Here is a 14,493-nt window from a genome sequence, read left to right on the forward strand (position 1 = left end):
GAGGAGCGAGTGGAAAGAGGCTGAGGACATAGTGGTCTGTGTCATAGGTGTATGTATTATGAGGTAAACTAGTTTTATAAAAACACCCAACCATCCCCCTTAACTAGCTTTCGTCCTCAATAACGTCCTATGCCCCATGCACAGATCAAAGACTACAAAGGTAGTTAATTAACAATTGCAATGGAAAGAAATTAGTAATATTTTTCAAACTTTTTGAGGGGTGACCATTTTAAAGTGAGTATTGCGATTGGCTGGCTATGAATTCAGGGTGCCCAAAGACAGCTGGGATAGCTGGGATTATTATTATTATTATTGTAATTGTTAGTAGTAGTACTACTAGTAGTAGCAGCAGTAGTCGTAGTACTAGTAGTAGCAGCAGTAGTCGTAGTACTAGTAGTAGCAGCAGTAGTTGTAATACTAGTAGTAGCAGCAGTAGTCATAGTCGTTTTAGTATTAATATTAGTAGTAGTGGTGGTGGTAGTAGTACTAGTAGTAGCAGCAGTAGTCATAGTCGTTTTGGTATTAATATGTTGCCAAGTTTTAATATTAAGAGTTAGTAAAGTTAATTTACGAGAACCATCTCAGTGTTATACATTTATTATCAACAGCACCCACCTTCACCTTAATATAACTTGTTGGGTTTGTGTGAAAGTTTAAACTGTGATAATTGACTGGAATTGTCACTTTGGAAGATATTCAGAGCAAAGGTTTCTGTTTTAGTTTGCATGTGTTCATGAGTTTAGACCCATGCAAATATTTATGAATATGCACAAGCACTGTGTTTACTAATTAGGGCATGGGTGCATGTTTGTATGTCAATCTGTGAGTTAAACAGCCAGATTGAGAAGCCTTGGGTGCCATCTGAGCATGGGAAAGGGTAGGCGTTGGTTAAGAAATGTGTTCTCAATGAACCGCTAGACACCAATCCTGCGTGGGTGTGCATGTGAATTCCTGGGTCACGGTAGTGGCACAGTGGCAGCCCGTCAGTGGGAGTGACACCTGTTCACCACTGCTCCCCACTTCATCTTTACAGCTGCTCTCATCCCCGCTGTCTCAGCCTTTTTCTCTCTTACTTGTTTGCTGCCCTCCTACATCTCGTAATGCAGCGCAGTGGATAAGCTAGACAGGTGAGGTAGTGGTGAGTAAAACATGCCCAGATGTTCGTTCATGTGGGAAAGGAGTAGCATTCTTGTCAATACACAAACACTGATGACTAACATCAGCATATTGCCTCAATGACACTAAGTTTGCTGTTAAGTGAGGTGACTGCGAGATGGGTTAAGCGCTGTTATTTTAAGAAAGGTACAACTTTGAATGTTTCTAGCTGTGGTGGGGCTTTACTTGAATGGTTTTAAAGACATTGGGACACTGCAATCGACATTAATGTGCTCTTTGTCCCAGAATGTATTGTATTCATTATTGAGTTGATTCACTGCATTTTAGCATTGAGGCAGATCTTGAAAAATGTTAGTTTTTTTTCTTTAAGTATGGATTGTATCTTGGTTAACCTTGTAACCCTCTCTCGTGATCTAGAAAGGTGGACTTAAACTGTTGTCGACTGCTACAGATGGGGGTCAGAGAGAGGAACGGTTCTCAGTCAATAAGCTTAGAAGACCATCAGGGACTATCGATTAGAACAGACAGTGGAGCTAGCGCTGCACTAATTGTTTCTTTACTAGCTTGTGGCAAAGACAACAGTCATGAGCAAGAAGTCATGAATCTTACATCTGCTTTGTTGTGTAAGCTCAGGAGTTATTGGTCTTTGATTACCAAAATGTCTGTGCATGAACATGTGTGATGCATTTACGGACACACTAATAATATATAAAACAATGTAGACACCTTTTTATGCAGTAAAGTCGTTTTGGCTGTTGGCACAGTCTTCAGTTACAAATTCCAATCACATTTATCTTGATTTCAGTAGCTGTTTGAGCCCTGAAACACCTATACTCGGTGGGAAAACCGGTCCTCTAGGGCCACTGTGGGTTTAGGTTTTTGTTGCAACCGATCCAACGAAGCCACTTGAACCAATGAACTATCTGCATAAAACAAGAAGCACCTGACTGCATTCCACTCAATGCACCTGTAGGACACCAGATTGGTGAAAAGGTGTCCTCTTTATGGGTTAGAATGAAAACCTTCACCCAATGCGGGAATGGAATAGTTATCCCAACCCTGACCTAGATCATGGGTTTCTATACTACACATCAAGTTTTGCAATTGGTGCAGGGTATATTTTCGCCAATCTCGTGTCTTTAAAGTTTAATTTGTACATTGCAAGGAGCTGTTGCGTGTTTCAAAAGAAACATCTTTGGTTAAACTCATTGCTGGATCAATTGAAACAAAAACCTACACCGACTGCAGCCCTTTATAGGAGAGTTTGGACATCCCTGATCTAGCTCATCTGAAATTTGACCGTTGAAAAACTTGTATTAATCATATATAGAGGTGTCCAACATGCGGCTCCCGGCTAAAATGAATGCGGCTCTCTGATTGTTATCATATTTTGTATTTACTGTCCTCTATGCCTCATTTCGTGTTTCTCTTATTTTTGTTCTCTCTTAAAACTCTCAAATTTATCAGGGCCCATTACAATCATAAATTTAACTCATTGATGTTTTGTAAGGGGAAGAAACTATGATTATTATTGAAATTTAGTGCCTTGATTGAACTATAAAAATTGTCAACTGATTTTCTCAGGTGTTTAAATTTTGAATAGTCTTAAGGAGGTGAATATATATTTTGCTCACTTGCGTGGATATTTTACTCCTCAACAGTGTTAGTTTAATTTTTATCTTGTGTGTATGTTTTTTTCTGAGGTCATTGGGTGTAGCTCCTACACTATGTCCTATCTAGTATTCTAACTTCACTGCAGGGGGCAGTCTAAATTTGCAAGAGTAAGTGTGTGTGCTTTGTTTATTACGCACAGCAGCAGAGTTTGTTTGTGGCCGACTGTCAGAGCAACCCGCCAGTTGTGATGAAAGACACTTGGACCTTCCCATCCATTTCACATTTGCTCCAATCAATTATTCAACAGGACACCCAATTAAAAATGAGGGAGAGCGGTCAGGGCCTTGCCCCCCAAAGGCCGCCACTCGACAACTCTTTCTGTGAATAATTGGTGCAATTAATTTAGCATTGAGCAATAGAGTAGTTCTCACTCTCCTATGCCTTTCTATGTCTCGCTCCAAATTTAATGCAAAATCTCGCAACCCCAGAAGTCATTACAAACACAGGGTAAAAAATAAATAAATAATTACGTTGTTGGAACAGTGTCATGTGAACATGATCATAAACTATGCTTGAATATGCAGGTGAAGATTTTTTTTTTTTTATTGAGAATGCAATACTATATTGTATAGAAACTTATCGTGTAAGTTAAGTGTAAATAGTACCAATTGTTATTTATTTTAACTTGTTTAGAAATATTACATTTCCCCTACCTCCCATTGGTTTTGACATCATAGTAGAATCAGGTTCTTGTAAAAATAGTGCAATGTCATGATAAAAGTTTCTAAAGAAAAATCCATTTTGAGCATGTTGTAGTGGGATAAAATGCTATTCATTTAGGCTTTACTATTGGATGGCTGAAATGTGTGGTTTCATTGTATTATATTCAGAAGCCGCATTTATATTCTCACAAATTAAAAATGCAACAAACAAAAGCAAAGCAGTTTCTTCTGAGGGGCTGACACACATGCAACAAGTAAAGTGGATTTAGGCCAGGCACCTCTACTTCTAATATAAAGACATAGAAAGGCATTTCAATCTTGTTTCTCTATATTTCATCTCTTTTATTCTCCTTTCCGGAACCAAGGGTATTTTTTGCTGGCCATTCTGTGGCACCAGTATTTGAACAAACATATGGCCTTAATAAAGAACACTCCGGCAAAGTGACAATAAATGGCACAAGAACTTCAATATATTCAATCAGGCAGACAAACAGAAGGAATATACATGACTAAACACTCCCCCACACAGACCCAAATCCGCCCACGTTTCCTCTCTACCAGCCCCTCCACTGTCACCCTATCGTTATTGATCATTCTGTCTCCTTTTATACCCCTCTTTCCTGCCCCACCTTTTTCCACAAACAACCCCCATTGATAGCCAGATTGACAGATGAGTAATTCCACTGTCATTGCTGACTGACACATGGTAATGGGAGGACGTTTTAACGCAGCAGTACAACACAAAATAATTTCCAATTTACCGCTCATCAAAAAGCACTCGTATAAAAAAGGAGAAAGCTAGAAAGCTTAGAGAAAGAATGGAAAGGGGTGAGGCGTAGGTGAGAGGAAACACAAAAGTGGATTTATGGCTTCAATTACTGATATTTCACATTTAGTTTAAAGCGACATGTTTTTGTAATGTGACAGGCTTCAGTGGATTTGAAAACCTCTTCAGACCACTCCACTCTTCCTCTAGCCCCCCACACCCGCTGTAGAGATAATGAAAAGGGGAATCAAGAAGGTGGATGATTGGTGGAAGTGAAGAGGGGGGAGTGCAGAAGAGAGGAGAGAGTGATAGGTGTGACTCTTGAGCTTCTTTGAAAAGCCAGACTCTGAGGATGATGAGGGTTTTACATTTCGTTGTAGATGGCCTTCCAACTCACAATAACATGTACTTGGTCCAGGCCATTTAATTAAAACTTGATTTTGGTGTGTCAAATGATGTTTTATGGTAATTTGTGTGTTATTGTCCCGCTCTTTATTCTTGGGAGCTTATAAAAAAGATTGGCCTTTGACATTAGGTTTGACTCTGCAAACATCATGTCAGTATCTTCATCTAGTTTGTCGCATATCTTCTGTCTGTATCTTGGTCGTATTTCTATACATGATTTGATATAACTGCATTACAGACCTTTATTTTTTTCAATTCCCCAATGGTGTTCCCTTGGCTGCAGATAGCGTTTGCAACTAAACTATGCCACATTTAGGTAAATGGGTAGGAGTTTCCTCCCACAGCACTCCTCAAGCAGCTCATACATTGTGTACCCAAACATCTTCCATAAGTGTGTTTTCTGTACTTGTTCTCACCTCACAGCCTGTCCCCCTACGCAACAGTTTTGGATGTTAAAGTAGAGAGTGATACATCTTGTTGGTGAAAAAGCTTCTTTTTTTGGGTAGCCTTCTGGAGTGAGAGAAAAAAATACCACCAACTTGTCAGCAATATGAGAAGACACATAAATTATCCTATAGCTGTATGTGTAATTGTTCTGCTCTGCCTTCATTCCACCTAGTGAACAAGCACAGGTAACAGTCAGAAATATACAAGACATGTTGGAACAATATAATATAAGTTGTAAGAATATAAGACAGTGTTTGTTGCATTGAAGCAAGACTGAAAAATGGGGCTCGTCTTACATTCGGGGTCTAGACAATATACCTATTTACAATGCTAGATGGCACCAGATGTCTTTACAGAAAATCCTGAACTTAATTCCCCAGGTCAAAGGAATAGCCTGTTTTATTTGTCTACCAATTTTATAATGGACTTTATTGTGTACAAATTTTGGCTGATGAGTAATATTTGAAACAAAACATTCTTAGGGAGCATTTAAGGTTAAAATAGTCGTCATTTGTTTTATATACTTATCTGAGTTTTTTTACACATTGAACCAGTTCTTTTTATGTATATTTATATTTTAAGTAAAACATTGTTTTTTATTGATATATTTTTCTGTCATCCAAAAAAATAATCAGATCCATGACCTAAATCCTTGATCATTTCTGACCAATGAGAGCACGTTAGTTTTTTTAATTATTGTTTTTTTTAATCAAATAACCTACTCTGTCTCATTACATCAAACTTACAACTTGTGTGTCCAAAATGTGGATGATTAATGTGTAATTAAACATAATACTAGCTCAAAGCATAATTGAATCAAATCTGAGGAATTAACCTTAGCCAGTAGAGTCACCCTAAATATCATCTCCTCAAACTTTCTTCTGAGGAAATAACATGTATTTGTCATTGGTAGCTAACGTCCTGAAAACAAGAAAAGTAGAAAAAAAATTATATATGCATGCATGATCCCATGTGGGTTTTCTAGTTCTGGACCGTGACACTTTATCCGTCCTCTATTAAAATCCCTGAATCCAAACTTGTGGTATTCAATCATTTTGATTAAAAGCCACGGTCTCTAACAGAAGTGTTGAGAGCGGAGCTACACAGTGGCCCAACACGTTTGAGAATTCATATATTTTCATAAACTTTTAACAATGTCAATGAGACACGTCTTCAATCTTTGGCTGTGCGACGGCAGGGCATTCAATCTTTCTTTAGCTTTTCGACAGAAAATTTGAATATGAGTGCAGTGTTATTAATGTGACAGTTCATATGGAGAGTTTCAGGGGGATTTGTGCGGCTTTTTTATTAGTTTAGGAGACATAGTAGTGAGAAACGAAATAAGAAGAAACACTCTGTTAGGTCAAACACTTTTGGAGGGCCTTTGTCTATTAATAGCTGTGACTTTAACATGTTAATTTTGCATGCCCAATTATAACCATTATGTATTTGCCTGCATACACTCAAAAAGCATAATGAAATGTTACTGGTTAGTACCAGTAACATTCCATTATGCTTTTTGAGTATATGCAGGCAAATACATTTGTACCATATTACCAATTTACCAATTTATATTGCATTGCAATTTTCATGCACTCACTAAATTGTAGTCATTATTTTTTAATTTGTATTTTGTCTTAATATTTTATAATGCTGTGTCTGAATATGTATTTAACCTACAACCTAATGGCTTGAGCAGGATGACTTAAATCACATTTGCATTGTTGTCGGTTTAAATTGATCTCAATCCTTTGTAGTGGATCGCGTTGTCCTTCATACTGTAGAGAGCAAACCATGGCTAATATGAACTGGTTTGTCAATGCCAGATCAATGTGTATCTTACATGAACGTTTACTGGCTACATAATCTATAGCAGTTGGTAGAGTAGCCCTATATTGAGTGTCTGATGGCTTTGACTCATCTTTGGTGTCACGGGTGGTGCCGTAAAGGCGCCTTAGAATGAGGCTGGTCGCCATTCATACAATAGAGCTTTGATTACCATTCTCCAGTTACGTTCCAAAATAACACACCATATTTCATCAGCAGAAACTTCACTGCTAAAAATGTCCATCTGCCAATGTGCAAATGTTGTTTAATGATTTTTTTTGTGCTCGATTAAAATGTTCATGCATTTGTGTTATTTTAATGAATCATTTCTATTTATTTATTTATTTTTTACTGATAAAAAAGGTTTGGTTTGATGTTTGGTGTTATCTGCGTTCGATTAAACCCCGGGGCTGTGTGGAGTCAGTCTCAGGAGATGACAAAGGTCTAGACACACATTGTACTGTGTGTTGCTGCATGTGCTTGCATGAATATATCCATCCTTAAAGGCCTTTTTGCATTGCCTTTAGCAGTGTGCAGCAAGTAAAAAACCCATTTACTCACACAACTTTATTACTTCGCTTGTAGTCAAAAAATGTTCAACTCGGTAACTTGGTTGATGTGACATCCTATAGTGCATTCAATAGAAGAGTGCTGGCCTAAACTGAAATACCCGCATGCTGCAGCATGTTGGATAAGTGACATGCTTACATGGTTCGCCACCCCTGGTTTAGAGGTTTACTCACCCTACTTCGGTGCGATTCACGCTAGTGGTGGTATGACAGTGAATGTGGTTGGTCGTTATTCTCTCTGTGTACCCCAATGCTGACTGGCCACCAGTCTAGGGTGTAGCCTCCTTTCTTCCATAGTCTATGCGCGGTATGGAAAATGAACGAACAAATTAGTCTATATGGTAGTACTCTGCTAATGGTTATTCTGAGTTCCATTGTGTTGATTTTACTGAGGTTGTTTAAAACTAATTTCAGTAACGTGTTCAGGCACCCATGTTTATTGTGATTTTATTATGATCACAAACATGGAATGTGTGTTGTCACACTTCGGCCAAAATACCTTAGCATCATCGTCGGCACGCAGCACAAGGGGAATTGTCGTCACTATCTACTGGGTTTTGTTGAATGCGCGTTTGAAGCTTTGCGGGTCCTGTTATCTCCAACAAGATTAATCATTCCTGGGTTTGATGATTTGATCCATCCTGTTATTTTTTGTTTTCCTACTAAATTTTGATCATCCAATATGGGAAGACACTAAGGACACATTGCTATGATCTTTTATATTAAGTGCTTCACTGATAGTGTTCTTGATAGTTGCCAAAGGCTGACTATCATGTCTGCTGGCGAATAATTCCAAACAAGTTAACATACATGTGGATTTTAGATTGGCGGTCAAACAACTTAAGGTAAATTAAATTTCTGCCCGAAGTGAGTTGGGATAAAAAACCTGCTACACTGTGACTATGAACAAGATAAGCAGTAGAATAAAATTATGTTTGGGGAGGTCTCTATACATTCTACAAAGCAAGATCCATGGAAAATTGGTTGAGTTTGTAGTTGTACCTTTATAAATACAAGATGACCTCATATCCAACATGGGGGACCTTTTCCCTTTACCAGTTTTCTTTTGAATAAATCCCATCAAAGTCTGACATGACAGGTACTCCTAAAGCATTGTATTGAAAAGATATGTAAAGAGAAGTCAAACTCCATATCTTCTAAAATGTCCCATATGTAGACGGATAACAGAATGATACTCCAAATGCTTTGTCACTGTAGCACGTTTGTTTCTTTGGGGCTGTTTGACTTTGGGACCTTCGCATGTTCTGACTTGAGTTTATTCCACCCTCTGCTGCGCACCACAGCCTTGTTGTCAGGAGGATATATAGAGTCTTTCCCGCCCAATGAAAACATGGTAAGACATCTACTGGTAACCTGCTGGATAACAGATAGATACAGACAAGCCGCATACCCTTTTGGAGATTTCAAAAGTGGGGACTTTTGAGTGTGCCGCTGTCTGCTTGCTGTGTGTTGATGTGTGTGCAGATGCTGGTACGTGTGTCTTTGTTTTCAAATAAGATTGCATGGGCCATTGTAACCATGCCGCTGTTATGGTGCCTGCTGGCACCCCAGTAATGATGCAAACTGATGGTGTTAATAAGAGAAACCCTCTCCTCTCAGCTACAGTACAGTTTTCTTTCTTCAAACATACTACATGTGTGTGCACAAATATGCATACAAATTAAGAATTTTTGCAACCTTTATTTCATCACACCCTTTGTTTACAATGTACAATAAGACATTAGAAATGGCACCTTGATCTGTCCAGACATACAGAAATTATAATGTAAGGAAACATGCAATTATATGCAGTGAAAATATATGCTCAAAAAAAGAAAAAGGGAATAACCATGTGATACTGCAAGGACTTCTTGCATATTGCAATATATTATCCCTCTTTTTATTTAACAGATATAAATCAGTGGTTGGTGTGTGATGTATGTATGAGTTTTACTACAGGTAAACATATACTACAAATACCCAAATACCATTGCTGTATTTATGGCAGTTCTGTTTTGATCTGTATGAGCACTGTACTTTACAGGAATCTTTTTGTTAGCCTAAATTCATCATTCTTCCCAGTTATTTTGTTACACATTAGTGTAGTCTGACAGCACAGTTTTTTTCATGCGATATTTCTCCTTCCATATATTATGTTATTTTGACAGCAGATTTTTCTGTATTGTGAGTGTTGCAAAAATGTATATATACATAGAGTAAATCACTAATCCTCAGGACATATTGCATGAATTTTAAACAACTAAACTTAGTTTTTTGCAATGAAAATGTATGCACTCAAAATTAAATAAAAATGATTTATTTAAAGACCCTATCTAATGACGTAAACATTCGCAACTTTTAAAAAATCCACTCTTCAGGGGGAAAATCACCTCCAAAAATGCTTGGTATTTATTTTAGGCTTGTTTTAATGTAGATTACAGCAAATATTCGAATGTAGAATCGGGTACGAGTAACAAAGTCATAAGACAGGAGGGAAGCCTTTTTTTTCCCAAAGATTTTGCAGTATTTATCCCGGAGATAACTCAAAAGTTTTCCCATGTTGCCCCCTAGCAGCAATTTACAATAAACAGTAGAGGTACACATGCATTTTCAAGAAGAACTCACAACTCAGGCAAGTAATTTGTGGAACGAGTTGCCTTTTCCTTTGAGTGGTAACTGGGGCATCCCAACCACTACCAACAGTCAGGCACTTTGTAAGACTCGTTACGTATAATGTAAATGTTTTTGCAGCATATGCAGCTTGTCTTCTCTTTTAGTTTAATAATAGTAAAATGTAGTCATAACATGCCTGGAATTTGATTACAATTTGTTGTTAATGTATGTAACCAGTTGGCAAATAAGTTAACTCCTGCCTCCTGTCCTAGTGAATGATAAATGAGTGGTAATTTGCAAACTGTCTTATCCCATGTCAGTTTTGACAAGCATAGAGTTTTACCGGCAGACAGAGCATGCAGCGTTCTTTTGTTGATATGTTGCCACTCAAAATGTAAACATTTGCAGAAAAACTGGCAGAGAGCTTGTTTTAACAACCATCAAGGTCAGCAAGTCAACGTCTGCAGTCACACCCGCCTTGTCAGTGGCCTCCTTGTATGAGTTTGTGTTACCATTGTGTGTGCTAAAGCCATGGCAGATTTATACCTCACTGTGCACCTTCAATAATTCAATAACCGTGGCTGTGTCTCCTCCCCAACTCTGTGTCATTAGAGAGAAGGCCTAAATGCCACAATGTGTGGTTCATTTGTCTTATAGTGAGCAATGGCACACAAAGCACACCCATGTGGGACATGACACACAACTCATGCTCACATATGTACATACTTTCCATACTGTTGTCCCATTATGGTTTGTTATTGCATCTTAAACATGAAATATTCTTGAAACTGTTAATTGGACTGTTTCAAAAAGGGTCATTTTCTCATGTTTTTTTTGGTGGCCATGATGACTTGTTCCTGGGGTGAAAGCTGTTTAAACCACAAGGCCGCTCTCCGCAGCCTGCTGAGCTGTTTTTTGCTCATCCATGGGTCTGATATCACATAGGTCCTTCAATCTCTCCTATCGATCCAGCACCCATTACTATTGCTATGTGCTTTACCCTCTGACTCATTCTCTTCTTGCTTATATTATTGTCTACCAGCATGCCCTACACATTGCCCTCATGAATTTGTGTATGTGCACATGTGAGTGTGTACATTGTTGACCTGAGTGATGAGTGGTGACCCTCTGGCTGGCGCCTGGCGTCCTCCTCACTGCTATTGATTAGATCTGAGATTTCATACAGTAGCGGCCTCACGTGACATTGTCATTTACTGTCTCTCCACTGTCTCTGACCTGTCTTGCATGCACACACATTTATCAGGTCACTTAAGGAGCTACCATGTTAGTGATTTGCTTCATCTCATTTACACTAATGAATGCATTAGGGGTTAAAGGGCTATATTACACGCGGCATGTTTAAACAGAGAAGATTTTAGTGTTGAGACAAATGTGAACTATTTGTATCAGTTAATGTGCGGGACTGATGAAAGAAAACCAGGATACAGCTGTCTGTATTAATACACATCTCACAATCGAACAACATTTGATGGAGTGCGATTTGTGACTCCTTCATTTCTCAACATGCCACGGTATTTCCTGCCACCAGGGCCTGTAGTAAACAGCCTCAGAAAACACAGGTTGTTTTTGTATGTATAGATGTAGGTGTTTTACTATGCATTTACCACAGTAATTAATGCTCAGTTTAAATGTTGTTGCAGTTGATTTTATATCATTTGGTTAAAATATGGCTTGTTCAAATTAAATTATTCCAAATGCTTCATTGCTCACTGGCGATGGGTAAAAGCACACACACTGGCACATATGCATGAACACACAAACCGATCAAATGAAGGACCCAGCCACTTATAAAGTCAGTCAGTCACAAATCACCATGTCAGTCAAATGGTTTATTGGGGCTAAAGTCTGCTGATCACTGCTAGTCAGCCCCAGCTGCCACTCTTCTGCCATACCAGATATTAAATTGCTGCAAATGGCCGGATATAAATTCTTTATAGTTTTTTGTACTTTTTATGATCCACATTAACATGGGACATTTGGAGGATTGTCATTATCTGTTACAGTTAGATGCAAGCTTGCACGAAGTCATAAGTGTATAAAATAATAGTGTGATCCAATAAATTGGATAAAAAAACTAAAGAGGTTATGTATAGTGTTGACATATTGACACTGGACAACATTAAAATATATATATATTTTTTTGTTTTAGTTAATTTATTTATTGCTAATTCAACTCAGTCCTGGAATATAAACTAAAGTGTGCAGAAAATAATGTATTTTGTGTGTTCCTGAAAATTTTGTTCTACCAAAACGTAGGTTTTTTTGAGGTTGTTTTGACATTTCCCATTGGTTGATATCGGATTGTGATGAGTTATTTGTCGTGATATTGCATTTAGAGTACTGAGTCCACATTGTAGCCAACTTCTCTTCCATAAGCCTCCTTGAATAGACTCCACCTGTTATTTATCATTGACCCAAAAGTTTGATCCCTTTTCAGAATTTTTTTCTGATTTTGAAATCAGAAATCTTAAAATGAAGTTAGAATTCTGAGAATAAAGTCAGGATTCACACAACTGAAAAAATATAAGATTCTGAAGTCAAAATATTGGCCACCTAATCCTAATTGTCTTAGTAGGCAAAACGGTCCCATTATTTTCCCTCGACTGACCAGTTAGTTTTGTTTATTTTTTTTGTTTAGTACCTAAGCTTATTAAACTTATGACCTAAACTTAAATGTACCTAAACCTATTTCTTCTCCGAAACTAATATTTTATGCGAGGAAAACATAGGAAAGCAAAACAATTTTGACCATTTGTGAGAAAGTTTACTGAGAAAGGCTGACCTTTAAATAGACTTAGAAACATCATTATCCTTCTGACACATTATGTCAAAAATAAGCCTTACAATACTATATAATCTTGGCATTGAAATCACATATTATGACACACTGCAGGATAATTATCTCAGATTATGTTTTACAGATAATCAAAAAATGCACAGAGCTTTTGCACTCTACAATGTTTTATCCAGATTGAGTCAGGCTCATACATGATAGTAAATAATATAATAATGATTTAAATGAGAAATTCAACAATTACCCACAGTAATACTGAGTGGTTTCTTGAAGCTTTACTCGGCAATGCCCAGTGTCTCATGATCTCTAAACCAATCAAACACGCCATTAAATAACTCTCATGACACGTATGTGAAACACTGGGCACCACACACGGAAATACTATTTAAATTTTAGAAGAACTGTTTTACAGACGATTGCATGGCATACTTATTTTTTTCAGCAAGGTGTTTCTCCTCTAGCATTAAGGGCGGCCTCAAGCCCTTCCCAGCGGTCTGCCAATAATTTGGCAGATTCTAGATCGGCTATTTGAACAGTTATACTAGAAATGAAAACTAGAAAATCATGCCCGACTTTCACTCCTGACACAGGTGCAGCTTCTTCCGCTCCCCATTCTCGGGAGAATCGTTAAATATTATCATGTAGTGTATGGACCCCCAAAGGCGAGGTATGAATGATTTACTCCTTCAATAATGTTCTAGCACTTGTCCCACCAACTGTCGCAACACAATTTATACTTACATTCACAACCGGACAATACGAAGTCTCCAATGACCGTACATTACGATTTGGGAATGTAATAGTAGTAAGAATCTAGAATATTTGTCCTTTAGGCACATATTCAAGTCAAAGTGGCAGCGTTAGCCTGTTTAATTTTGAACATATTGTATTTGTTACATTCAAAATCCCAACTATCTGGTTGACTGGGCACACAGATGCGCACACCTACTTTGTCAGTTAATCATAGCCACACAGCACTGTATGATAGAAATTCAACAATGAAGCAAATTGGCAGCGCTACAGAGGGTGGATCAACAGTGAGAAAACAAGTGGGGAAGGAGGCGGAGTGCAGAGGAGGCAGTGTGAAACAAGGAGAGAAACTGAGCTGGATGGTGTTGGAGGAAGCGATACGCTGTGGTTTATATAACATCTCTAGCATGTTCATTGGCATGCGTCAAGGGGCTGAGGCATCAATCACTCCATCTGTGTAAAATCACAGGCTGACTCCAATATTGCTAAATATTTATACTGTCACATACACGCACGCGTGCAGATGAAAAGATCCATTCATTAAGGCCTTTTCAAGCCTGTCAGCTTGAAGATGGAGATTAGAGGAGCAACCTCCCACCGTGCCTGCCTTTCCTCTCACAAGTGCCTTGGTCTTATACAGAAGGACCATCACTAACTATTTCGAATATGCCTTAGTAAAGTACACAGTGAATATGGCAAGGTAGCTCAAAGGCCAAACTCAAAGATCCATAGTTAGAAAATGTCTCACAACAATATTCAAGAATAACACATGGTATATTCATGTCCAAAATTAAGAGTTATTTTATTCTTGCCCTACACTCTTAGTTAGTTGAGTGTGTTGTCAAAAGA

The 14,493-nt window shown here is 38.1% G+C and overlaps 1 protein-coding gene across 2 annotated transcripts in view; it reads left to right on the top strand.

Moving 5' to 3' along the window:
- Positions 1-14,493, top strand: part of znf407 (zinc finger protein 407) — a 100,899-nt gene that overhangs the window by 76,975 nt on the left and 9,431 nt on the right. Inside the window, exon 10 of one of the 2 annotated variants that reach the window (XM_077720808.1) lies at positions 10,488-10,601. The exons of the other annotated variant lie outside the window; for it this stretch is intronic. Within the exon in view, the coding sequence (XP_077576934.1) occupies positions 10,488-10,513 (26 nt within the window). The 3' untranslated portion in view covers positions 10,514-10,601. Of the gene's footprint in view, positions 1-10,487; positions 10,602-14,493 lie in introns of those variants that run through there. 2 annotated transcript variants of the gene reach the window in all.

Source organism: Stigmatopora nigra, chromosome 7 (assembly GCF_051989575.1).
Source record: "Stigmatopora nigra isolate UIUO_SnigA chromosome 7, RoL_Snig_1.1, whole genome shotgun sequence".
Classification (NCBI taxonomy): Eukaryota; Metazoa; Chordata; class Actinopteri; order Syngnathiformes; family Syngnathidae; genus Stigmatopora; species Stigmatopora nigra.